Source organism: Molossus molossus, unplaced genomic scaffold (genome assembly GCF_014108415.1).
Source record: "Molossus molossus isolate mMolMol1 unplaced genomic scaffold, mMolMol1.p scaffold_m16_p_10, whole genome shotgun sequence".
NCBI classification, from domain to species: domain Eukaryota; kingdom Metazoa; phylum Chordata; class Mammalia; order Chiroptera; family Molossidae; genus Molossus; species Molossus molossus.
Window position 1 is genome coordinate 23,157,413 of NW_023425345.1, and position 27,392 is coordinate 23,184,804.

The following is a 27,392-nucleotide window of genomic DNA, read 5'->3' on the forward strand; positions in this document are numbered from 1 at the left end:
AAAATGGAACACAGAAATGCAAATAAGCAGATCTTGATAGTTATAGTGTGCTAGCAATGCTATAACAAAGTATCACAAATCAGGTGGTTTAAAATAGAAATTTATTGTTCACATTTCTAAAAGTTGGAAGTCCAGGATCAAGTTGTCTGCTGAGTCAGGTTCATTCAGGCAGCTCTAGAGGACAATCCTTTCTCACTTCTTCCAGCTAACAAAAAAGGAAATAAAAAATAACAAATAGAAATAGAAAAGAACCAATTTAACTTAAAATTTATATTTTAAAAACTAATGTTGAAATGTTAGAAACATTTTTCTTAAAATGTGAAACAAGTCTATAATAGTCAACAGAAATATTTTCCTGGCAGTCTTACCCTTTTTAATTAGCTAAGAAATAATATTTATAAGACAGGACAAAATAGAACTTATTATTAGATGCTGTATTTTACAGCATTTAAAATATTCTACTGATTACTAGAAATTATAAGAGCTTTCAGTATGGATATTGAACAGAAGAATAACCAAAAGTAGTTACATTTCTATATAAAAACAACTATTTTAAAAAATAATAAAATTACATAATTTTAATAGCAAAGAAATTATATACATGTAATAGGGATGAAAATAGTAAATAATTTTTGGTAACTTTACAAAAATTGTAAGTTCTATAAGAAGATAAAAATCAATACAAGATAGATATTACAAATTAATAAAAAATACTTTTATAAATAGAACAATCCTAACACTGACCTATTGATTCTATGAAATTACAAGATTCTTCTAAAACATATAGAAAAGCAAAAATTCAGGCCATTTGAAAAATAAAAATATAAGCTGAAGAAATTTACTTTAACAAAAATGAAGTTATACAGAGGGAAAGAAAAAGGTACAGATATTAAAACATTATTACCATGGTTATAAGCCATCATCAGAAATATTTACCTAGTGTTTTTTTTACTCCTACAAACCCATTTTCTTTCTGTGTAGCATCTAGCTGTTGCTACACCATCATCACTGAGGTAAGCACATTTTTCATTTCCTCTCACATCAAACCTACGTTAGAGAGAGTAGTTTAAACACTACATATTAGGGATTCCTGTAAATTGTCCCTTGCCCAATAACACCATTTTAAAAACATTCATCCAGAGTTCTTTTTAAAAATGTGCTGTGACATAGCATTCTCTTGCTAGTGTTAAGACATCGGTACCTAACTAAGCCATGCGAGTCCAAGAATGTATATATGTTAAATGACATTGAATTATTTGTAATCAGTGGAGCTAACTACCAGTTCATATATTGATTTTTTTTTTTTTTTTAGAGAGAGAGATAGAAACATCAATGGGCTGCCTCCTGCACGTCCCCTAGTGGAGACTACCAGTTCATATAAATCAATGGTTCTAAACCAGGGGCAATTTTACCTCCCCCCCACCCCCCACCAGGGACACTTGGGAATAACTGGAGACAATTCTGGTTGCCACAAGTAGAGTGGGTAGAAGACAGAGATGCTGCTCACATCTTAATATGCACAAGAATGTGCCCCTTCACCACAACAAAGAATTATTCAGTCCAATGTGTGAATTGTGTTGCTATTGAGAAATTCGAATACAAACTAAGTGGTAAAGTGGCTGGCAGTCATCATTTGGGGTGGTTACACTGAGATCATGTGTGAAGTGAACTCAGGTCTTTAGATTCAATTTTTCTTATTGAGAAATGAAAGATGCAAAGCCCAGGATAAACTGTGTTATCAATGCAAATAAAATCAGATGAAAACAGTAAATTTATTATGAACTATAAACGGTGTCAAGGAAACAGGTAGCATAAATCTTGAAAAAAATAGATATAGAATTGGAGAAGATAAATTAGAATAAAGGAAAAGTGTAACTTCTTTTTGGACTGTGTTTATGGATTTTGTATCTTTATTTTCAAAATAACCAGTGAGGAGCTCTTCCCCTTATATGTTGATTCCCAGCCCCTCTGGATGACTTTTGGAACCAATCTCCATACATGATACAATCTTCCCCATTCCATCTTTTCAACATGTGCTCAAAACTTGGGCTCTAGAGAAATGTAGCTAATGCATGGCTTCTTTTGGTTGCACTATCTAAATTCAAATTATAACCCCAGAAAGAAAGAAACTCACGAGTTGTTAAATACGTTTCCGTTTACCCATTTGCCTTTTTGATTTTCTGTCATCTCCAACCCAATCCAGAGATCAGAAGTGCATTTGTGTTGTCTTAGAAACTCCTTTAGAGACAAAATAAATTTCATAACTTTACACCTCAGTTTTTACTACAACCTATTGTGAGGAGCAAGGTAACAAATGTGCAGCTTCCCGCTACATCAGAAAATAGCCATGGCATTTTGAAAAGCTCTTTTACTTTCTGACCCTCAGTTTTCTTATCTGTGAAACAAAGATGTGAGATAAATATTCTTTAAGATACTTTCTGATTACAAATAGATAAATATTCAATATGAAAATCTATTCCTCCAGGATTTTTAAACAACAACAACAAAAACTTATGAAAAGCCAGAGTGTGCCAGGAAGCTCTTTTTAATCATCACATAGTTACTGTAATGGGTTTCCTATTCCTAGTAATTACTAGTACAGTAAGTTCAAAGTTGTATTTTACTTCTCTCCCAAAATGATCACATATGTACACACATACACACACATGCTCACAGGCACACACATACATATACTTCATATAACTAGTTCTTTTAGAATCTAGTTATCTAATCTCATTTTTGCAAATATTTTAATTTTTAAAGGCATCATTCAGGGAAATTATAATTTTTCCTGATTTTTTTTTTTTTTCGTAGTCATTCAATGTTGAAATTGAGCTCATTTTTACCATAGAATTATATTATGTTTAGAAAGTCATTGAGTCTCTTCTGCTACTAAATACCTGGGAAGACATAGCTTTACATTATATTACTCCATGTTTCAATTTCATGCTAAATATAAGGGAATCCTGACAGATGACAACACTCATGGTCCATTTCTATCTAATAACAGTGACACTAGTAACTGCTGTCATTTTAATATACCATTTTTTACAGTATTTGATGAATTTATTTTTTAATTATTTATTTATTTTTTAAAATCCTCACTCAAGGATATTTTTTCATTGAATTTTAGACAGAAGGGAAGGTGGAAGAGAGGAAGACGGAGAGAGAGAAACATCAATGTGAGAGAGACACATCGATTGGTTGCCTCCCATGTGACCCTGACCAGGGCCAGGGGATCTAACATGCAACCCAAGTATGTGCCCTTGACTAGAATCAAACCTGCGGCCCTTTGGTCCATGGGTCGACATTCTAACCACTGAAACTAACAAGCCAAAGCCATGAAATTTATTTTATTTTATTTTCCTTTATTGATTTTTAGAGAAAGAGGAAGGGAGAAGGAGAGAGAGACAGAAACATCAATGAGCAAGAACATTGATTGGCCTCCTCCTACATGCCCCCCCAGTGGAGATTTGGCCCACACCTGGGCATCTGCCCTGACCAGGAACCAAACCAATGACCTCTTGGTGCACAGGTTAATGCTCAATCACTGAGCCACAGTGGCCAGGCCATGACTTTATTTTTAAAAAGTTCAATTCATTAAGCTAAACTTTGGGATTACAAAGAAACAGATTAATAAAATATTCTCCCTAGGTTTCAAGAGTTTTATTTAGTGAGAAAAATTATATAAACATAGAATTAGAAAATATCCTACTAGTTAAGGAGAAGATAATGAGTATAATAAATACAAACTGACATTTGAGTTTACAAGAAGTGTCTGGTCTTTATGGGAGACTTTCACATAAGATGTTCTCTAAGAGGTAGATCTGGATGAGAAAATTCCACAATATAGAAGGCAAGGGAGGAAGGGACATTCATAGTCTAGACTTAGCAAAGAGTTTGTTTCAAGGCAGAAGAAAATATAGAAGAAAGGATAAATGTATTGAAAACTTGCAGAGTGTACACACACACACACACACACACGCACACACACACACACATATATATGAAATATATATATAATAGGAAAATTTGATGATGTTCAATAGCTATGGTGTAGGTGACAGGCAACTGGGAAGTGTATTTTCTAGAGCCTATCCTATGAAAATTATTAATCATTATTTGTTCAACAAAAGGGTGCCCATACAACCCCTTGTTAAAAATGCAAGATAATTTTAAGTAGGTGGAAATAAATACAAAAATAATATTTCATGAAACAAGTTTTATATGATTTTAACTAAGGAAACATTTTATAATTTAAATATATATAATATTTTGACTTCCGGTCAAGATGGCGGAGTAGGTAAACGCAGTATCGCATCCTCCCACAACCACATCAAAGTTACAACTAAACTACAGAACAACCATTATTCAAAACTGCCTGAAATCGAGCTGAATGGAAGTCCTACAACTACGGAATTAAAGAAGCAGCTACATTGAGACTGGTAGGAGGGGCAAAGGCGTACATTGGTTGGGCCGACGCCCACATGTGGCAGATAAAAATCAGGAGGATACCTCGGCTGGGAAGGTCCTCCCTGAGGACTGAGGGGTCCCCCTCCCACACCAGGCTGCCAGCTCAGGGTTCCAGTGCCAGGAAGAGAAGTCCCCATAACTTCTGGCTGGAAAAACCAGCAGGAACTGAGGCTGAGGGAGGGTGCGGCTGCTAGAGCCCCTGGCAGCTCCTCTTAAAGGGCCTGCACATGGACTTGCTCGGACTCGCACCCTCCTGGCTCCAGGATGGGGGAGGCAGCTCAAAAGGTACCAGAGACATATGAGGAAGAACTGAGTTGTTTGGCATTGGGGCAAGGGCTGGAGAGGCGACTTACTCCTGGACAGACATGCTATCAGAGGCCTTTGTTCCTTTGGTAAGCCCTTCCCCCACAGGGCAGGCAGATAGCCGCCATATCTGGCATTTCAGCAACCTGGCTTACACTATTTACCCTGCCAGCTTTCAGCCACACCCAAACTGTTGCCAGTTGCTTTACCAAAGGATTGGCCTATCTTGGATCCTGCTTTAGATTTTCCTAAATTCTCTCAAACAAGCAGCATCTGGTCTCAGCAAACCACATACCTCTCATTAAGTGGCCCCAGGCCTGGCATTAGAGCAGCCAGCCTTGGTTCGCAACTTGGCTTTTCCTGGGCACCTCCAAGCCTGGCACAAGAAGCAGCCATTTGCAGACTGCTTTATAGCTTATGCCTGGTGACCCCAGGTAGAACACTAGGCAGTGGCTGACCTGGTCCCAGAGCCAGTACATCCAGTGGACAGCTTCAGAACACTGTGAAGCACCACCACCCAACCACCTCCACAAGTGACACACTCAAGGAATGGACTCAGTGGGTACTAGAGTCCTGCTGAAGTAAGTCTTGCTCTGTGTGATGGGACCTTGCACAGTTGATCATTTAAGATAGTCAGAGGTCAGTGGATAGTGGGCACAGCCAGTCCTGGCAGCTGATCAGCCTGAGTAAAACCCTCTCATTGATGTGCCAACAGCAATCAAGACTCAATTACAACAGAAGGGTGTAAAGTCCACACAAGGGGTGCACCTCGAGGGCCCAGCTGGGAGATCAGGGAGGCTGTGCCACTGGACCTACAGGACACCTACTACAATAGGCCACCCTTGGAAGCCCAGGAGACAACTCTACCTAATACATAGAAACCAACATAGGGAGGCAGCCATAATGAGGAGACAAAGAAACGTCCCAAATAAAAGAACATAACAAAACTCCAGGAAGATAAGCAACCTAACAGAACACAGTTCAAAACACTGCTTATAAGGATGCTCAATGAACTTAGTGAGAACTTCAGTGAACTTACTGAGGGCCTCAAGAGCATGAAAAAGGACCAGTCAGAAATGAAGGAGGCACTAACTGAAATAAAGAATAATGTACAGAACTTTTATAGTAGAGTAGGTAAAGCTAAGAATCAAACCATTGATTTGGAATATAAGAAAGCAAAAAACACCCAATCAGAACACCAAAAAGAAAAAAATAATTAAAAAAAAAATGAGGATAGTATAAGGAGCCTCTGGGACAACTTCAAGCGTACCAACATTCACATCTTGGGGATGCCAGAAGAAGAAGAGAGAAAACAAGAAATTGAAAACCTATTTGAAATAATAATGACAGAAAACTTCCCTAACTTGGTGAAGAAAACAGACATACAAATCCAGGAAGCACAGAGAGTCCCAAACAAGATGAAACCCAAGAGGCCCACCCCAAGACACATCATAATCAAAATGCAAAAGGTTCAAGACAAAGAGAGAATCTTAAAAGCAGCAAGAGAAAAGCAGTTAGTTACCTACAAGGGAGTTCCCATAAGACTGTCAGCTGATTTCTCAAAACTTTGCAGTCCAGAAAGAAGTGCAAGAGACAGTCAAGGTGATGAAAAGCAAGAACCTACAACCAATTTTACTCTCTCTTGAAAAACTATCATTTAGAATCGATGGCCATATGAAGAGTTTCCCAGACAAGAAAAAGTTAAAGGAGTTCATCACCACCAAACCATTATTATATGAAAGGTCTTCTTGAAGAAAAAAAAGATAAAAAATATGAACAAACAAAATGGCAATAAATACATATCTATCGACAATCGAATCTATAAACAAAATGAACAAGCAGAACAGAAACATTTTCATAGACACAGAGAACATTTTGTTGGTTGCCAGATGGGAGAGGGGTTGGGGGAATGGGTGAAAAAGGTGAAGGGATTAAGAAGTACAAATTGGTTGTTAGACAGACAAACCTCAAAGGGAAGAGGGTTGGGAAGGTGGGAAGATATAAACCAAAGAATTTATATACATATATGCATAACCAATGGACACAGACAACAGTGTGGGGAAAGGCAGAAGGGGGGCAGGAGTGAGGAGGAGGGGGTCAATAAGGAAAAAAGGAGAAATATCTGTACTGTATTCAAGAATAAAGATAAGTTAAAAAAATAAATAAATATATACTATTTTAAACTATTTTAAATAAACAATCTTTTAAAATGTGTGTATACATTGCCTTGGCCAGTGTGGCTCAGTTGGTTGAGTGTCGTCCCATTCACCGAAGGTCGAAGGTCTCCAGTTCCATTCCTAGTTCAGGCACATGCGTGGGTTGTAGGCTCCATACCCAGTAGGGGGGTGCAGGAGGCAGCAAATTGATGTGATGTTTCTCTTTCTCACCAATGTTTCTCTCTCTCTCCCTCTCTCTCTAAAATCAATTTTTAAAAAAATTAAAATTCTTGTATACATTACTTTTATGACTCCTTCACAGACAGGTTTACCTTATTCTGTTGGTCACTTAAATTTTGCCCAGGTTATGTAGTACCAAATAGGCATCTACAATCTTCAAAATACTTCAGGATATTGTATGATCAGTCTTTTTTTATCCAAACAATACAATCATTCTTATCTGATATGTTTAATGATTTCCCTTAAGCTCAAAACTAATTATTTTTGTGTACTTCTATTCTTTGTGTACCATAATATTCACTACTATTTCAGTGTTTGCCAACACAATTCTTGTAAGTGAAGAGTTTAAAAACAGTATGCCTTGTTATTTTTCATCTCTCAAAAATTTTTATTAAGACTCATTTTTCCATCTTGCTGGTAATTTAGCTTCTTTTGCCCAAGAAGAATTGTAAAAAGGAAGTATAAAGAATTCTCAGGCCCTGGCAAGTTTGGCTCAGCAGTTAGAGCATCGGCACGAGGACTAAAGTGTCACAGATTTGATTCCCAGTCAAGGGCATGTACCTGGGTTGTAGGTTTGATCCCCAGCCTGGGTCAGGATCATGCGGGAGGCAACCTATCGATGTGTCTCTCTCACTTCAATGTTTCTCTCTTTCTCTCCCTCCCTCCCTTCCACTCTATCTGAAAATCAATGGAAAAATATCCTTGAGTGAGGGTTAACACACACACAAACACACACAAAGAATTTGCAGAATGTTCATTGTAAAAGTCCTGCAAAATTCAGGAGTGAGACTATTGACTACAGCAGCTCTTCCCATTTAAATGAGCCTTCATTTTTTATTTTCAGTGTCTGCTCTTAATATATCTAGTTTTTCACATTTTATTCAGATTTCCATACCTTTTCTTGCTTTCAAAATAGTTTAGTTTCCTTGTACTGATCTATACATTGTCCCAGTCTGGTTCATAGTCATTTAAATTTGAACCAATCATCAGGCAGATTACATAAATATACTTTGTTCACCACCAAAATAACACATAATTCTATCAATGTTGGCTACTGTGCTGTACTGTTCACATTTTAAACATTTCTTAATTATACATTATTCACAAAAATATTAAAATCAAGTGTCATTATCTCTTATAATGACCCTTTCAAAGAGATTACACAAAAGCAAAATGGTATACTTACCACAGAAATGACTTGGGAAAATAACAGATTTCTCAAGTACAGAGCTACAGAGTTTCATAATCACTTATTAAAGTTCTTGGAGAGTCTCTTTCCTCAAAAATGTTTTGTCTTTTAAAATAATATTTATTCAACAGAGATTCATTAAGCTTTTATTTGTGTCTGCCTTTATGCTATAGCAAAAGATACAATTTCAAATAAGGCATAGTATCTGCTCACTGGAAGCTCATAGGGGGAAACTTTCAATTGTACACCCATTGCATTACTAGTAGTGAATGCTGTATGGAGGCTGCCATGGGAGCTCAGAGGCAGACAACAAAGCAAGATTGAGAAGCTGGAGGAAGGTGGAATGATGAGTTCCATCCTTTCTGAAACAATTCTCTCTTTGTGGACTATTGGTTTTTAAAAAGTTTCCAAATATTATCAAATTCTTCTATTTATACTCCTTAAAATATAAAAATAATGTAATTATCAGATCTATTACTTAATGTAGTGCGTATATTTCATGGCCTGTTACAATCATCTTCAATATCCTGTATATATACACAGGCATGTGGAAGATGTTTAGAAAATCATAATGTAATCTGAATATTTCCAATGTCCTTATGCAAAAAAATCATTTGGAATATGTATTAGATTACTTACCATTTCTTCAGTAGTGTCAATCACAGTTAGGTCAGCTTGTCGAGTTAAACAGTTGTTTCTACTTGAATTCCAATCGATTTCTTTTTTGGAAAAATAATAGCAATTATTTTTCAAACCAATCCAACCATCTGGGCAAAAATACCAAGTAGATGGACGTTGTGTAACTGGGAATGAGACAAATACATATTTTAAGAACCAGATGAAATAATATGCCTCTGTATTTGAGATTATTAGGAAAAGACAAGATTGTGATGTAAAAGATTATGATCATGATTAGAAATGCATATCTATCACACAACAAGTTTTAAAAAAATACATGTTATGCTCAGGATTTGACAGGACACTTATATTCCTTTTAACTCTATCCTCAGTGATACTTAGGCATTCTGGAGTAACCATTGTTACTTGTGTTTTTCACTTGTGTAAAGTGATCTTTGCCATGTTTAGGTAAATGAAATGCAATAAAATCCTAGCATTGTCTGCAAGTAAAAAAAAACCTAATTTATACTAGACTGTAAAAATCTATGAAATGTGTTAAACTCTAAGGGAGTAATGAAAAAAATAAAACAGAACACAGAACTAATAAGGTATGTGTTTTATGGTCTGTTTCAAGTAGGTACCACCATCACTGCACGGCTCAGGGTTAACCAATGAAAATAACCCACATGAGATTTGAAAGGTAAGAGTAAAGCAGAAGCTAGTATTCTTAGAGATCTTGAGCATCAGAAGTTCACAGACGTTTTTACAAGTTTCCTTTTTGTAGTCTTCGCAGGTAGATATTTTAACTTCTTAGACATTCCTTTAATCTCTGTGTTCTCCAAACACATGAGTGCTTTAAGTGAAAATTATTAGTGACTATTTTTCCTCCAGCGATACAGCCTTCCAGACCATAATTCCCCAGCTACTCTCACAATGATATTATTCATAATTCCTATGTTAAAGTTCTGGTCTTGAAATATTTGTAGTGTTTGCTTTTCTGAACAAAAACAATCGACTCAATTTTGGTACTAAAAATGGTTCTAAAGAAATAGAACCTTAAGGATGAGATATCACTATATTGGTTTTTTTAATGCCAATTGTCTTAAAGGCATTAATCTAATCACCAGTTGTAAATGGGATGCTGGCGATTAAGGGTGCACAGATATAAAACAATTGGTTGAATTATCATCTACATTCACTTGATGTCAAGTACCTATAACACCCTTCTCTTAACCACTGATATAACAACGAGCTGAAAGTACAAGGATAATGACGTCTGAACACCATGATTAATAAAACTAAGCCAGTTGACATGCATAGAACGCTACATGCAACAATTACATAATGCACATTCTTTAAAGTACACATGAAACATTATTTAAAGTGCACATGAAATATTTACCAAAATGCAGGACAATGAAGTGGTAAAGACAATTTTTTAAAAAATTGAAGTCTTTTAAAGTATGCCACCTGACTGCAGTAAAATTGAGTCATATATCAATAAAAAAATAAAAAGTAAAAAATCACCAAAGTTTGTAAATTAAGTAATGCAAGGCTGAATAGCTCATGAATCAAAGTAGAAACATGGGAAGTAGAAACTATTTTGAAGTAAAAGAAAGTTACATATATTTTGGTGTATGTGATGTATATATATTATATCAAAACTTATGAGATATAACTAACTTGTAGAACATAGAACATTCTCTTAAAGGTTAGAGAAAATTTATTGGTTTAAATTTCTGTTTTAACAAAGAAAGAAGGCTTTTAAGAGAGATAATTATCTATCTCAGAGGAAAGAAAATTTAAAAAATTAATTTAAAAAGTTAAGACCAGAAATCAGTTGACTAAAAAATTAACAGAAGGTATAAAAAGTCAAGAAACTCATAACTTGGCTTTTTCAATAACCTAAAATTGTATAGAACAGTAGAAAAACAGATTTTAAGTTTAAATTTAAAAGAAGGATTAGCAATACCAAGAATGAAAAAAAGGAGAGATGTTTTTGAAAAACATAGCTTATCACACTGAAAAAGAAAAATAGTAAATGTGAATAATACTATTTTTAGTGAAGAAATTAAATATTTAATTTAAAAAGTCCACCAAAGAAACCTCCCAGGCCAGATGGTTTTAGTTGTAAATGCTTCTAATTGTTTAAGAAAGACATAACATCAATATTGTACAGCCTCTTTCAGAAAATAGAATAGGAAGAAATACTTTCCAACTCAAATTTTGAGGCCAAAGTAATATTGGTATCAATACTTAACAATAGTGTTATGAGAAAGGGGAATTCTAGTTCAGTCTTTTGAAAACAAATGTGCCAAATTTGTCAAAATAGGTCCAGAGACATGGAAGTAGAGAACAGACTGACAAACCTCAGGGGGAAGGGGAGAGGAGAGGTTGGGAAGAGATAAACCAAAGAACTTATATGCATAACCAATGAACACAGACAATAGTTTGGGGAAAGCAGGACAAGAGTGGGAGTGGGAAGGGGTCAATGGGGGAGGGGGGGGCATCTGTAATATTTTCAACAACAAAAATAAAATAAAATAATAAAAACAAATGTACGTGTATCTTAAAATAATAACCAGTTTAATTCAAGAGTGTTAAAATATTACTTTATAATAAAATTGAGTTTATGTCAGACTTGAAAGTTTAGTTAAAATTTTTTTAAATCTGTGTAATTTAACATATTAACAGAAAAAAAAATTGAGTATTTCAATAGCATTAAAAAAATTTATTTATTAATTTGTTTTTATTACAGATGTTTCTCATTTTTTTTCTTTTTTTTTATTGATTAATTTTTGTTACAGATGATTCTCCTTTTTTCCCCCACTAATTCCCCCTCCCCCTTCCCTCCCTGCCCCTTCCCCAGATTGTTGTCCATGTCCACTGTTCATGCTAGCATTCCATACTCTTTCAAAGTGACACTTTTAAGCCATCTAGAAATTAAAGAGATCTCCCTTAATTTGATTAAGAATATTCACAAATAACCATTCTTAATTGAGAAATATGAAAAACATTCTTTTCAAACTTGTACTAGAAATTGTAGCCAGTGAATAAGGGAATAAAAATATATAAAATGGATGCCCTGGCTACTTTGGTTCAGTAGTTAGAGCATCAGTTCATGCACCAATGAGTCACGGGTTTGATTCCGGTCAAGGGCATGTACCTTAGTTGCAGTTTGTCCCCAACCCAATCAGGGCCAAGAGGTAGGCAACCAGTCAATGTGGTTCTATCACATCAATGTTTCTCTCTGTCTCTCTCTCTCTCTCTCTCCCTCCTTCCCACTCTATCTGATGATAAAATGGAAAATATCCTCAGGTGAGGAACAATATATATATACATAAATACATATATATGGTATAAGAATTTCAAAAAATAAATAAAATATTATTATTTACAGGTAATCTAAATGCTGACATAAATATTCAAATAAAAATGAAAATTTATTAAAATTAATAGTTATTATGTAACACACCTTAGCAAATTTAAAAGAAATAATATGCTGTATGCTGTTGGATAACAACAGAAGTAAGCTAGAAAAAAAAAATAACAGAAAGATAACTAAAAAATTCCAAAATATGTGGAGATAAAATAACACGCTTAAATAATATTTGGATCAAAGAAGAAATCTCCAGAGAAATTCAGTTTTTTTGAGCTAAATAAAAATAAAAACACAGAATAATTACTTCTTAGAGGGAAATATATAACACTGAATGACTGAATGCATAACTAGAAAAGAAGAAAAGTAAAAAATTAGCAATCTAAGTTTCCACCTTAGGAAACTAGTAAAAGATGACAAAATTAAATCCAAAATAAAAGAAAAAAACAAATAGTAAGAATTCAAGCAAAAATTAATGAAATTGAAAACAGAAAATGAATAGAGAAAATCAACAAAATCAAAAGCTCATTCTTTGCAAAGAACAATAAAATCAATAAGCCTATTCAGGCTAATAAGAAAGAAAGACAGAGGACACAAACTGGTAATATCAGAAATGAAAGAGAGGACATTACTACAGATCACATGGAAATTGAAAAAGTAATAAAAGTATTCTATGAATAATTCAATGCCCACAAATTTGATATTCTAGATGAAATGGACCAATTCCTTGAAAGGTATAATATTTCAAAACTCACACAAGAAGAAACAATCTGAATGGAGCTATATCTATAAGTTATCCCCCCAAAAATGTATACATACTTAGCCAATAGCTTAATTGATGTTTCTTTTTTTCAGATTTAACTCATTGGAATTTATAATTTTTCAAAGTGTGTATACATTTTTGGGACACCCTGTATGAAATAAATTGAATCAATAATCTGTAATGTCCCAAAACAGAAAGCACTGAACTCAGATGGGTGCACTGGTGAATTCTGTCAAACATTTAAGGAAGAAATTATACCAATTCTCTACATTCATTTTTGGAGAATAGAAGCAGAGGGAGTACTTTCTAATTTATTCTGAGACCAGCATTATCCTAATATCAAACCAAAGACATTAAAAAAGAGAATTACAGAGCAATATTTCTCATGAACATAGATGCAAACATTCTCAACAAAAGATTAGCAAATAAAATCCAACAATGTATAAAAAAAATTAAACACCATGAAAAATTGGGATTTATTTTAGGTCTGCAAGGCTGGTTCAACATTTGTAAATCAATTAATGGTATCCATTATATCAACAGGTTAAAAAAGAAAAATCACATGGTCATATCAATATAAGAATTTGACCAAATCTAACATTTATTCATGACAAAGACTCTCCATAAACTAGGAATAGAAGAAAACTTTCTCAGCTTGATAAAGACTATAAAAAACAATAACAAAAAACCTACATGTGGGGTTAGGGGGTTGGAAGATGCATGTTTTTTAACCTTGTGTTAAGCACTCCCAATTTTGTGTTAATGCATTCTCGGAATCCTAGCCCAGGGGGAAACCTGGCCCACTTATGTGTATTGGGTGCTTCGTTTGTATGTGAATAGGTTTGTTATCTTTTGGCTTCAAGGTCTCTTCCCATAAAAAGCAAGAGACAAAGCTAGGGTGTATGTCTGCAGTAATGCCATCTCAAGGAAATATTTTACTTAAATCCACCTGTGACCTGCAAATAAATGGGACTGCGTCCAGAGATCTGGAGTATTTGCTACCTTGCAAAGCTCCCCCTCACTCCAAGCAGCGTGTGCTTGTAGTTTCATTGTGTTGCACTTATCCTGACAGGTCGAGAGATGGCACCTACATCTAATATCATACTCAATGGTCAGAAACTGGAGGCCTTCCAACTATGTGGTAGGTACTAGACAAGGATGTCCTTTCTTACCATTCCTTTTAAATAAATTACTGGAAGATCTACCTAATGCAATAAGATGAGGAAAAAACAAAAAGGCATACAAATTATGAAGGAAGAGTGATCTTTACAAGTGGCATGATCATTTTGTAGAAAATCTGAAAGAACTGAAAAAAAAAAAAACTTCTGAAAACTGATAAGTGGTCATAGCAAGGTTGGAATACACAGGCTAATATACAAAAGTCAATATACATACTTTCTTATGTATCAGCAATGAAGAAGTGGCATTTGAAATTGAAACACAATGCCATTTATATTAGAACCCCTCCTGACTAAATGATGTACGTAGGTATAAATCTAACAAAATATGTATAAGATATATATGAGAAAAAATACAAAGCTCTGATGAACAAAGCTAAAGAACTAAGTAAATGGAAAGATATTCCATATTCATGGGTAGAAAAACTCAATATTTTCACTATGTTATTTCTTCACCAACTTGATCTATAAATCCAACACAATCCCAATCAAAATCTTAGCAAGTCATTTTGTGAATATCAACAAAATAATTCTAAAATTTAAATGAAGAGACAAACAAAGATAGAAGAGTCAACCCCATATAGAAGGAAAAGATCAAAGATAGAAAACAATCACTACTCAACTTCAAGACTTACTATAAAGCTATAGTAAGAGACTGTGGTATTTATTGGTTAAACAATAGACAAATAGACCAATGGAACAGAATAGAGAACCCAGAAATAAACTGCCACAAATATAAACAACCAATCTTTGACAAGAAAAATAAGCAATACAATGGAGCAAAGGTAGTTTTTTCAACAAATGGTACTGGAACAAATGGATATCTCTAGACACAGATCTTATACCTTTCACAAAAATTAATTTAAAAAAGTTCAAAGATCTGCCCTGGCTGGTGTGGCTCAGTTGGTTGAGCATAATCTATTCACCGAAAGGTCGCCAGTACATTCCTGGTCAGGGTACATGCCCAGGTTGTAGGTTCTGTCCTTGGTCAGGATGAGTATAGGAGGCAATTGATCAATGTCTCTCTCTTTCTTCTTTCCTCTTTCTCTAAAATCAATAAAAATTTAAATAAAAAAAGATCTAAGTTTAAATTTTTTCTTTATTGATTTTAGAGAGGGAGGAAGGGAGAGAGATAGAAACACCGATGAGAGAGAACAACAATTGGCCGCCTCCTGCATGCCCCGCATTGGGGATCAGGCTCACAACCTGGGCATGTGTCCTGACTGAAAATCGACCAGACGACCTCTTGGTGCATGGGTCGACACTCGACCACTGAGACACACAGGCCGGGCAAAGATCTAAGTTTAAAACACAAAATATAAAACTCCCTGGGGATAACATAGGACAAAACCTAAATAATCCTGGGTCTGTTGATAACATTTTATTATACAACACCAAAAGCATAGTTTATAAAAAAAAAATCAATAAGCTAGACTTCATCAAAATGAACAAGTTATGCTCAGTGAAAGATAATGTCAAGATAATAAAAAGGCAAGCCACAGACTGGGAGAAAATATTTACGAAAGATACATCTGATAAACTATCGTTACCCCAAATATTCAAAGAACTCTTAAAATTCAACATTAAGAAAACAAACAACCTAATTTAAAAATAGGAGAAAAGCCTGATCAGACACTTCAGGAAAAAAGATATACAGAAGACAAATAAGCATATGAAAAGATGCTTTACATCATATGTCACCAGAGAAATGAAAATTTAAGCAACAGTGAGATACTACACACTTATTAGAATGGCTAAAATCCAGAGCAGACAATACCAAATGCCTGTGAGGCTATGGAGCAGCAGGAACTTGTCACTGCAGGTGGGAATGGAAAATGGTATAGGCACTTTACATTACAGTCTGGCAGTTCTTTACAAAAGTAAACATACTCTTACATTAAAACCCAGCAATTACTCTCCTTGTTATTCATCCAAAGGAGTTGAAAACTTATTTCCACACTAGAACCTGAGGTAACATCATAGTGTTTTCCATAGTGGCTGCACCAGTCTGCATTCCCAGCAGCAGTGTACTAGAGTCCCCTTTTCTCCACACCCTTGCCAGGACTTGTTGTTTGATGATTTGTTGATGGCAGCTATTGTGACAGGTGTGAGGTGATACCTCATAGTTGTTTTCCTGGGCAGCCTGAAACACCAATCAGAAAGAATATATGTACTCCCATGTTCATAGCAACACTATTTACAGTTGCTAAGATCTGGAAACAGCCCATGTCCATCAACAGATGAGTGGATAAAAAAGCTGTGTTACATATATTCAATGGAACACAGTGCAGCTGTAAGAAAGAGAGATCTCTTATCCTTTGAGATGACTTGGAAAGTATTATGCTAAGTGAAATAAGCCAATCAGAGAAAGACAAATACCACATGATCTCACTTATTTGTGAATATAATAAACAAGATAAGCTGATGAACAAAATAGACCCAGAAACATAGGAAAATGGTTCAGACTGACAAACCTCAGAGAAGGGGGTGAAGAGGGTGGATAAAATAAACCAAAGAACTTATATGCATGTATGCATAACCAATGGACATAGACAATACTGGGGGAGGGTGTCTAGGTGGGTAAAAAGGAGAAATATCTGTAACAAAAATGAATTAATAAAATTTGAAGAAAAAGATCAATGGGTGCCAGAGGTTGAAGTGGGAGAAAGATGAGTAGGTGGAACACAGAGGATTTTTAGAGCAGAAAAATAGTCTGTATGATACCAACATGATGAATACATGTCATACATTTTCCCAAACACATAGGATGTACAACACCAGGAAGAAACAATTAAGTAAATTATGGAGTTTTCAATTAATTGCTCCAGATTGAAAAACTATCTGAATGAAAAAAATCTACCTTGTTATGGCTATATTCTAATATTCATAGCAATTTATTTCAAAATAATTATAACTCAATGTGAAATAAAATAAAATATATTAAATATTATATTGGAAACTCTAAGTAATATTATGTATTTGGAGTACAGTGAATTTCTTAAACAAAATGCAAAATGTATCAATAGAGAAAAAAGAAAAAAGAAAATTACACTACCTTAAAATTAAGGACTCTGTTCGTTGAAAGACGTCATGTAGAGGATACACTTAAGATTAATAGTAGAAGATACTTACAATACATATAATATTTACATAGTAGAAGATATTTAACATAGAAACACAAACTAGCCCAGCTGGTGTGGCTTAGTGGTTGAGCGTTGACCCACGCACCAAAAGGTCCCTGGTTCAATTCGCGGTCAGGGCACATGCCCAGGTTGTGGGCCTAATTCCCAGTGGAGGGCATGCAGGAGATGGCCAATTGATGTTCTCTCTCATTGGTGTTTCTAACTCTCTCTCCTTCTTCCTTCCTCTCTCTAAAAATTAATAAATAAAAAATAATTTTAAAAAGCCCACAAAATATTGTTACCTCGTATATTAAAGAACTCTTATGAATTAAACAAAATAGAGTGCTAACTCAATAAGAATATAGGCAAAGTATTTGAACATGCCCATCACAAAATATTTTGGCTAATTGAGCAATAAATATGAAAAAAAAAAAGCTTAATATAGCATTGGTCATCAGGAAAACTCTAATTAAGTTCACAATAAGGTACCAAAACACATCAGAATGACAAAAATGGGCAAAACTGACAATAAAGTTTTGACATACACTTTTGGTTGGATTATCTACTATCTACATTATCTATTAAATCTGATTTATGCATACTCTACCGCCTAATGATTCTTTTTATAAGTATATTCCAAGTGATATCCACTATTTACTAAAAGACTAAAAGCATAAAAACATTCAAAGCAACACAATTTGCAATAGTCAAAGTACAGCATAATCCAAATGTCCATCAAAAGTAGAATTAGTCATAATATGTAGCATAGAATACTCTACAAGGATTTGCAAACTACAACCTGAGACCAAATTCAGAGCTAAAAATATTTTTATATTGTAAAATAATAAAATATGATTATCAAAATAATTAAAAGAGGAATATTGTTTTGTGACACATACGATTTATACAATAGTCAAATTTCCATGTTCAATTTTGTTGCAACACAGCCATAATCATCATTTATGTATCTTCTGCAGCTGTTTTTGCACTATTACACAGTTCAGTAGTTGTAACAAAGATTGTATCACTAAGAAAACCTAAATTATTTACTATGTGGCCCTGTGTATAAAAACTTTTCAACCCACTTCCACAAGGAGTCAATGAAATTTTGCTACATATTATGACATGGAAAAATAGCACTGCATAATGTGGAACAATAGAAATTAGATGCAAAGGATACATGCAAATTGTATGATTTTATTTATGTAAAATATTTTAAATGAGCAAAACTAAACTGTGCAATAGAAGTCAAAATAGTGATTACCATTATCAGGGTGAACAATTTTGTCTTAATCTTTACATCTCCCAATGCCTTACATAGGTCACATATTTCATAATAATGCATTCATTGACACCCATTAAATATATAGTGATTTATGAGAAGGGAGTGAGAATAAGAAAAGATTCTGATGAGACAGAAAGAAATGAATCATACAATAGGAAGCCCTGAACAGGAAAATAAATAAATAAATAAGAAATAAAGTATGTAATTTACTCACCATATACAATAATTATTATTATTAAAATAATTATACATATAAAAAATAAAATAGTAAACACCTTGTACTTGTTCACATCTGAAAAACAAAAACAAATACGTTTAGATTAAGAAACAGTTGAAAGAAAAACTGAAATTTGTATCCATAATCGTATCTAACAAATCTCTTCAGGAAATTTTATTCCGATATTTCACAAGATGACACAACATAAACATTTCCTGTTTATGAATAAAAAGATCTGATTTTTGTTGCTGTTGTTGAAATTTTTCAGGACATCCTTATATCCAGTCCACGCGTTAACCATGGGTTTTGCTGTCACAGTCTGAAATCAAGTATGTATGCGTCTTTAAGCTACAATTTCCTCAGGCCTTAGAGCGCCCCCAGGCCCTTCACCTCTTCCTCAATGGCAGTGATTTCAACCTTTACATCTCACGGCACTTATAAACTAATTACTAAAATTTTGTGGCACACCAGAAAATACATTAGTTTTTGCCAATATGACAAAAAAAAAAAAAAAAAGGTATAGTTTTGATTTGTTCACATCACATGGCTATTGTTGTGTTGGCTGTTGTCATTTTTTTCTTTGACAGTCTAAGGGAAGAAGGTCTGTGTCCTAGACTGAAGAGTCAGTATTGCATGTTTTACAAGTTCTTGCAGCACACCAGTGTGCCAGGCACAGCGTTTGAAAAATCACTGCTCTATGTTGAAATATCAGCACATCCTAACATTCTTGGATTGTTTCTAAGAAAACCTACATTCTCATTAACAAAAAGTTTATTTTAAATTATAGATGGCATAGCATATGTAAAAGGTCAGAATAATCAATCAAAAAATTTGGGATTAAGATTTTGCCACGAACAAGCGATGGAAACTTGGATAAATCTTTTTTTTTTCTTTTCATGTATTTCCTCATCTGCAAAATCAGTAGAATAGAACTCACCTCTGGTTAGAAATTGTTTTTCCTTTATTAGTTCCCATTTTAGATAAAAATTGTTACATAAGTTTTTTGAAATAAAATATTTTTATTTTATATAATTGTAAAGTATTTATCCTTATTATAAAATGTTATACAATTTTAAAATATTATAGAAGTTACTTTAAGATAGACTGTAAACTTATTGAGAGTGTTTATCATTCCTACCTTTTTCACCTAGTAAAGAACTATTCTCTTGTTGAATACTTTTTTCCATAGTGTATGTATTAAAAGAATAATATTTAAAATGCATCAAAATGGACACTACTTTGAGATAACCAGCATTCTCATTTGAATTAGCATCCTTCCGTGTATGAATTTCTCTAATCCTATTTTCACACACAGAACCTCTCTTCCCAATACACATAATTTGATTTTTTAAATTAATTTAAAAAATTTTTATTTATTTATTTTTTTGATAAATTTTTTTTTTTTTGTTACAGATGTTTCTCCTTTTCCCCCCACTGATTCCTCCTTTCCTTCCCTCCCCCCTGTCCCCAGCTTTGTTGTCCATGTCCATTGTTCATGCATAAGAACGGGGTCGATTTCTTGATGTTAATTTTGTATTCTGCTACTTTGCCAAATTCATTTATTAAGTCTAGTAGATTTTCGATGGTGTCTTTGGGGTTTTTTATGTGTACTATTATGTCATCTGTGAATAATGACAGTTTCACTTCCTCCTTTCCAATTTGGATCTCTCTTATTTTTTCTCCCTGTCTGATTGCTGTGGCTAAAGCTTCCAGTACTATGTTAAATAAGAGTGGTAATGCCTTGGCCTGTATGTCTCAGTGGTTAGAGCGTCGGCCTGCGAGACCTGGGTTCGGTTCCCGCTAAGGGCATGTGCCTCGGTTGCAGTTTGTCCCCGGCCCTGGTTGGGTTGTGTGGGTGGCAGCCACTCAATGTGTCCCTTTTGCGTCGATGTTTCTCTCTCTCTCCCTCCCACTCTATCTGAACAAAAAACGAAAAGAAAAGTCCTCGGGGAAGGATAAAAAAAAAAAGAGTGGTGAAAGTGGGCATCCCTGTCTTGTTCCTGTTCTTAAGGGAAATGTTTTTAGTTTTTGCCCATTGAGTATGATGGTGGCTGTAGGTCTTTCATATATGGCCTTTATTATGTTTAGATATGATTCCTCTATTCCCAGATTGTTGAGCGTTTTTATCAGAAATGGGTGCTGGATTTTGTCGAATGCTTTCTCAGAGTCTATTGATATGATCATATGATTTTTATCTTTCATTTTGTTTATGTGGTGTATCACATTTATTGATTTGTGAATATTTTACCAGCTTTGCATTCCTAGGATTAATCCCACTTGGTGAATAATTTTTTTGATGTATTGCTGGATTTGATTTGCTAGTATTTTGTTCAGAATTTTGGTATCTATGTTCATCAGGGATATTGGCCAGTAGTTTTCTTTCTTTGTAGTGTCTTTTTCTGGTTTTGGAATTAGAATTATGCTGGCCTCATAAAATGAGTTTGGAAGCCTTCCTTCTTCTTGAATTTTTTTGAAATAGTTTGAGGAGAATGTAAAGGAGGCAGACAAGTTAACTCTAGGGAAAGAGTTTGCTTTAATTGCACCCCATGCGGTTGAAGCCCTCCTTCAAAGTGCTCCGGAGCACTGGATGTCAAACACCTGAGTCCCTCAGCTCCTGGATCAACCTCGCCTCAAATTCCACAAAACACTGGCCGTCCATCCTGCCAGCCTGCTCCCTGATGATGACTCAGAGGAACCTCTACACAACTGCCTGGAGGTAATCGATACCAAGCAGAGAGCCCAGCCAGACCTCAAGGATGTCCCGCTGCCATCATCAGATGAGGTATTGTTCACAGACGGGAGCAGCTATGTTCAGGAAGAAATCAGGTACGCTGGGGCAGCGGTAGTAACTCAGGACCATGTCATCTGGTCACAGTACTTGAATAGGAGAACTTCAGCCCAATGGGCTGAACTCATTGCACTAATCCACCTCTCCGATGGGGCAAGGGAAAGTTGGTAATCGTCTACACTGACAGCAGATATGCTTTTGCCACAGCGCACGTGCATAGCGCCATCTACAGGGAACAAAGGTTATTAACCTCGGCAGAGAAGGACATCAAAGAGGGAACTCCTGAGAGGCAGGTAATGTCCGGGAAGGTCACAGGGAAAGGGAGAAGGCAGAGGGAAACAGGTATGTGCGCGTCTGAGTAGGGAGGAGGAGAAAAAAGCTGGGGGATGTGCAGACAGCAGGTGGACTGAGCGAGGGTCTATGCAAGAAATGAAAAGAAAAGGATTATGCAGAAGAAAAAATAAATAAAAGAAAGGGGCATACATATTACAGGAAGACAGGACATTAGAGGAATACTCAAGGAGGAAAGAAAAAGGATACCGAGAGGGAGAGTGTGCCCCTGGTAATGGAATGACAGTCTGGGAGTAACAGGTTTAGGCTACTCCTGACCTTTGGATCAGACAATGGCCCCGCCTTTATAGCAAAGAGTTTACAGGATATCTCTAAAGAGTTAGATATAAACTGGAAGCTCAGTTGTGCTTACCACCCACAAAGTTCCAGGCAGGTAGAGCACATGAACAGTACCTTAAAGGAAATCTTAACCAAATTTACTTTAAAAGCTGTTGAAAACTGGACCACTCTGCTCCCCCTCACCCTCTTACAGTTCTTGCAGGCCCTGTAGTCTGTCCAGAAAGCTGTCCATAAACACATCTGCGACGCCCTGCCTGTGCCCACCTTGGACACTGTGCACCTTTTCCAGCCTGGGGACTCGATATGGGTAAAGAAGTTCACCCCCCAGGGACTAACGCTGGCCTGGAAGGAATTATACACTGTCGTCCTGCCTGCACCAACGGCTCTCAAGGTCAACGGCATCCTGATCTGGCAGCACCGTTCCTGGCTGAGGGAAAAAGCAAAATGGATGGTTCAGGCCTCTCCAGATAGGACTCTTGCATTTATTGGGACTTTGATTTTTCTGGTTATGACTGTACAGGGGAATCCTTATAGACCTGGGCCCCAATGGAACCGGGAATTTAGAAATGGTCCTACAGAACAGGAGAAGATTAGACCTCTTGTTTCTTAAGGAAGGAGGATTATGTGTTGCACTGAGAAAAAAATGCTGTTTTTATGCAAATAATTCAGAGATGATTCAAGAAAGCTTATCACTAGTTAGGAAAAATATCGGGGAACAAGAAAGAAAAAGGCGACAATCTGAAAATTGGTTTACAACTCTATCATCTGCCATTGCTGGCCCTCTCGCTATATTATGTTTACTCCTAGCCTTTGGGTCGTGTCTAATAAATAGCCTCATAAAAACTAAGTCAAGTCAAGGATTTGACTTGTCAGGAAAACCAGTGGGGATGACCTGGGCCCTGAGGCTAAGGCGACCAGACTCCATTCTTATGTAGCCTCTTGGCTGAGGCGACTGAATGACTCCATTTTTATCATCAATGGACCTTCCTCAATATTTTTTCAATAACAAGTAAATTACCCCTAGAAGTAAAGGAATTTTGCCTAAGATTATAGTTGCCCCACGTGTTGGGAGGCAGCTGCAGTTTCTGAGCACTGGTCATCGCAGGTAACTGCAGGCATCTGCAGGCCCTCCGAGCCTGGTGGATAATGCTCATTTTTCTTCTGTGATCGCTGTCACACCCCCTGTTGTACCAGTCCTCTGGGGGGGGCAAAAGAAAGATGGGGGTCCTGCCTTTAAAATCGGATGAGCAAGAAGCATTGGGGCTGCTGATCTGAGGGGAGACTATGCCCTCCACAGCCCGCTGGCGAGAATAAAGCGCTCCTTTACAATTTGGCTGTGTGTCTCTGGTTATCTCGCTGACACATTATAACAAGGGCACATACCTCGGTTGCAGTTTGTCCCCAGCCCCAATGGGGGTTGTGTGGGTGGCAACCAGTCAATGTGTGTCTCTCACATTGATGTGTCTCTCTCTCTCTTCCTCCCTCTCTCCCTCTCTCTCTATATGAAGATAAATGCAAAAATGTCCTCGGGTGAGGATACAAAAAAAAAAAAAAATTTAAAAACACAAATTGCACCCGACTAGTGTGGCTCAGTGGTTGAGGGTCAACCCATGCACCAAGAGGCTGCCAGTTTGATTCCCAGGCGGGACACATGCCCAGGTTGTGGGCTAAATACCCAGTGGGAGGCATGCAGGAGGTGGCCAATCGATGTTCTCTCTCATCGATGTTTCTATCTCTCTCTCCTTCTCCCTTCCTCTCTCTCTAACATCAATAAAAGAAAAAAAAATTTTTAAATCACAAATTGCAACTAGTGCAAGAAAGGCAATAAATATGGTGCTCTGACTGGACAAAAGGGAAGAGCCAAAAAAAGATATGCACAAGGGTCACTCTGGGAAAAAAAAGATTAAAACGAAGACCTAAAATGTGAGGAGTACCCATGTACACAAATCTTGCAGGACATTTGGCCCTGTCTAAAAGATCCACAATGCCCTGGCTTGTGTGACTCAGTGGTTAGAGCATGGACCAGTGCACGGAAGGGTCTCAGGCTCGATTCCCAGTCAAGGGTGTGTTTCTGGGTTTCAGGTTGGATCCAAAGCTGAAGGAGGCAACCAATTGATCTCTCTCTCTCTCTCTCTCTCTCTCTCTCTCTCCCTCCTTTCACTCATTCCACTCTCTAAAAATCAATGAAAAAATATCCTTAGATTAGGATTAACAAAAATAAAAAAAATAAATAATAAAATGTTTACAGAGACATTGTAGTCTATGCCAAAACATCATTGATTGTTGGTCCATTCCAAAATGCCCATAAGCACATCTGACCCTCAATAAATCCACAAATGGTCCTTGATATTTGCCCAAAATGCCCATGCTTAAAAAAAAATCCCTGGGTTCCAATAGTTCATAATATTTATTTCTACTTTGGGTTTACAGAATTAATAAATTAAAAAGACTATCAGATTTTATTGGCCCAATAATTGTGTTGCAGCTGTAGTGCCGATAATAACCCTTCTTGTCCCAGGAGCTTTACATAGATGGGTTAACTATGGACCACATGTTTCCATGGACATTTTAGATGTTAATCATACGAAATAAACAAGAGAGAACATTTCAAGCAAAGAGAACAGCAAGTGCAGTTGCCTTGAATCAGGAAAGAAATTAAGAGAGTGTAGCAATGTATAACTAGTGTGACTAGCTAAGAGTAAACAAGTTAAGTGATGCTAAGCTTTGAAGGCCCCCCAGAAAATAACTTGATTTTCTTGTAAGTATAATGGAAAGCCATTGGATTTTTTTTTAAGTGGGTGTTTGGCATCACTGGATTCATGTTTCTTGTTTGTTTGTTTTTGTTAATCCTCCCCTGAAGATATTTTCCATGGATTTTTAGACAGAGTGGAAGGGAGGGAGGGAGGGAGGGAGAGAGAGAGAGAGAGAAACATTAATGTGAGAAACCCATAGCAATTTGTTTGCCTCCTGCGTGACCCCAACTGGGACCAGGGATTGAACCTGCAACCCAGGTATGTGCCCTTGATCAGAAATCAAACCGGAGACCCTTCAGTCCTTGAATTGATGATCTAACTGCTGAGCCAAACTGGCCAGGACCAGATTCATGTTTTTCAAAGTTCTCTATGACTCCTGGGTGGAGAGACTAGTAGGCTATAACTTTAAGCAGTTAAAATATGGTAGATGTCTCAAATAAGATATTAGCAGTAGAGATTTAAAAAAATCATATGGCGCACACATGGAGGTCATTGGTGTTTTGTTAGAGTGGTTTCATGTAGTAATACAGAAGGAAGATAAATTGCTTGGAAGTGAGACAGTGAGATCCCCAGGTAGACTCTCAAACCTTTGCTATGTGAATGGAGAGTAAGCAGAGTTAGGGAGTGAGATGAATGGTTACGGTAGGATTTGGTAAAACGGTATAACAAATAATGTTGTTATGCATTTGGGGATGATTTAGTGTAAAAGAGATAGATTACAAATGCAGGTGGGGGGGGGACGAATTTTTGCAAAGGCTAGAAGGTTTGTGTTCTAAAGTACTAATGAAGGAATTGTTCCTAGGTAAGACCCTGTCTCCAACGTAGCAAAGGTAAAAAAGAGGAGGAACAAAACATACATCTATACTTGAGTAATCAGTCACCATGCAAATTTATCACAATACTATTGACTATATTCCTTTTCACCAAAGCTCTCCCAAGACCCTTAGGGCATTGGCTCCTACTGGTAAGGTGTAGTATCTCATTGGTAGTGACAAAAAGACAGGTAGCCTACACCACCTTTTTTGTTTCTTAGCAACAGGGTACTTTAACTTTTATGTGGCAGTTGGAAATCAGCTCTCCTTTGATGGCTGTCTCTCCTGAGTGCCTCTAGGTGTAAAAAGTTACACCTTGTTCTAAATTTAGACTTTATTCTTTAATGCCCCTAGTCTGAAACAACAGTGTGATTAATCTATCCTTGGTTTGGTGTATGTTATTTTATATTGGCTTATTAAGATATATTATTCTGTATATTATTGGCTTGTGAAATTATTATAATTACCACAGGGAATCTGTGCTATAGGATCTTACATACTCTGAGTTTGTTATTTAATACATCCAGTTGTTTTGTAAGTTTTTTTCTTTTTTCAGTACATTTTCTTTCTTTATCTTTCTTAAGGTTGCCAGAGACATCCTCAAAGATATCAGAGTACCAGCAATTATTTAGATTAAAGTAAGATAAGGAGATAATCTTTCTGCTGCTAAGGACATCTGAAGTCTAGAGTTCCACAAAGCCTAGAAATAATCTTTTAAAATATTAAAAATATTGGCCTTTTTTTTTTCATATATTGTGTGCATTCTAGGCATTGAATGAGTATACAGATTATATTTAACATCTTCTCCAGTAATGCCATTATTAAATACTAAGTTAATCTAAATCTTGAACAGTTTTAAACTATGGTTAATCCCTCTTTATTGTTAATTAATGAAGACAAGATAAAGTTAATCTGAATTGAAAGGACAAAATAGTCAGATACAAATCTAAATTTTGTTGTTCTAATTTTCAATAGGATTTTTTTTTTCTTTTGCCTTGACGGAAGAACTACAAAACCCATTTCATGTTTTCTAAGGTTTTGTTTAACATTAGGCTTCATAATTTCACTAAATAACTTTCATTCTGAACAATTTAAAGTGTTCTTACCTTGCTTTGTTGTATCAGTTCTTTGATTGCTGTTATTAATTCTTGGCGCCTCTTCTGTGGGGGTAGCTACAGTGATGATGTCGGCCATACCTTCCAAAATCTCTCTTCAAAGTTTTCACTTTAAAGCAAAAATGTGTTGCTTTTACAACACAATTTCTAACTACAGTCACGCTACTGTTATAAAATAAAAAGTAAACTTTTGTCAAAATGAAAGTATTTACATGACTGATTCAGAGTCATGCATTGACTCATTGTGAAAGAAAATTTGAAAAAAAAAAAACAAAAAACCAGACAGGAAGTGCTAGGGTTTGGCTAGTGACACGGACTTAGAAAGAATTTACAACAGAGAGAAGAGGATGAAAAAAGAAGTTTATTTTACT

General features: G+C 35.9%; 1 protein-coding gene across 1 annotated transcript; it reads right to left on the reverse strand.

The window, feature by feature from the left end:
- Window positions 1-76: 76 nt before the first annotated feature.
- CLEC2B (C-type lectin domain family 2 member B) lies at window positions 77-27,167 on the reverse strand. Its single transcript, XM_036253075.1, has 5 exons — window positions 27,013-27,167; window positions 9,001-9,164; window positions 2,135-2,238; window positions 937-1,047; window positions 77-205 (listed from the first exon to the last, which is right to left on the reverse strand). The coding sequence occupies exons 1-5, from the start codon at window positions 27,098-27,100 to the stop codon at window positions 193-195; spliced, it is 480 nt and encodes a 159-aa protein (XP_036108968.1). The 5' UTR covers window positions 27,101-27,167; the 3' UTR covers window positions 77-192.
- Between the last annotated feature and the right edge of the window lie 225 nt (window positions 27,168-27,392).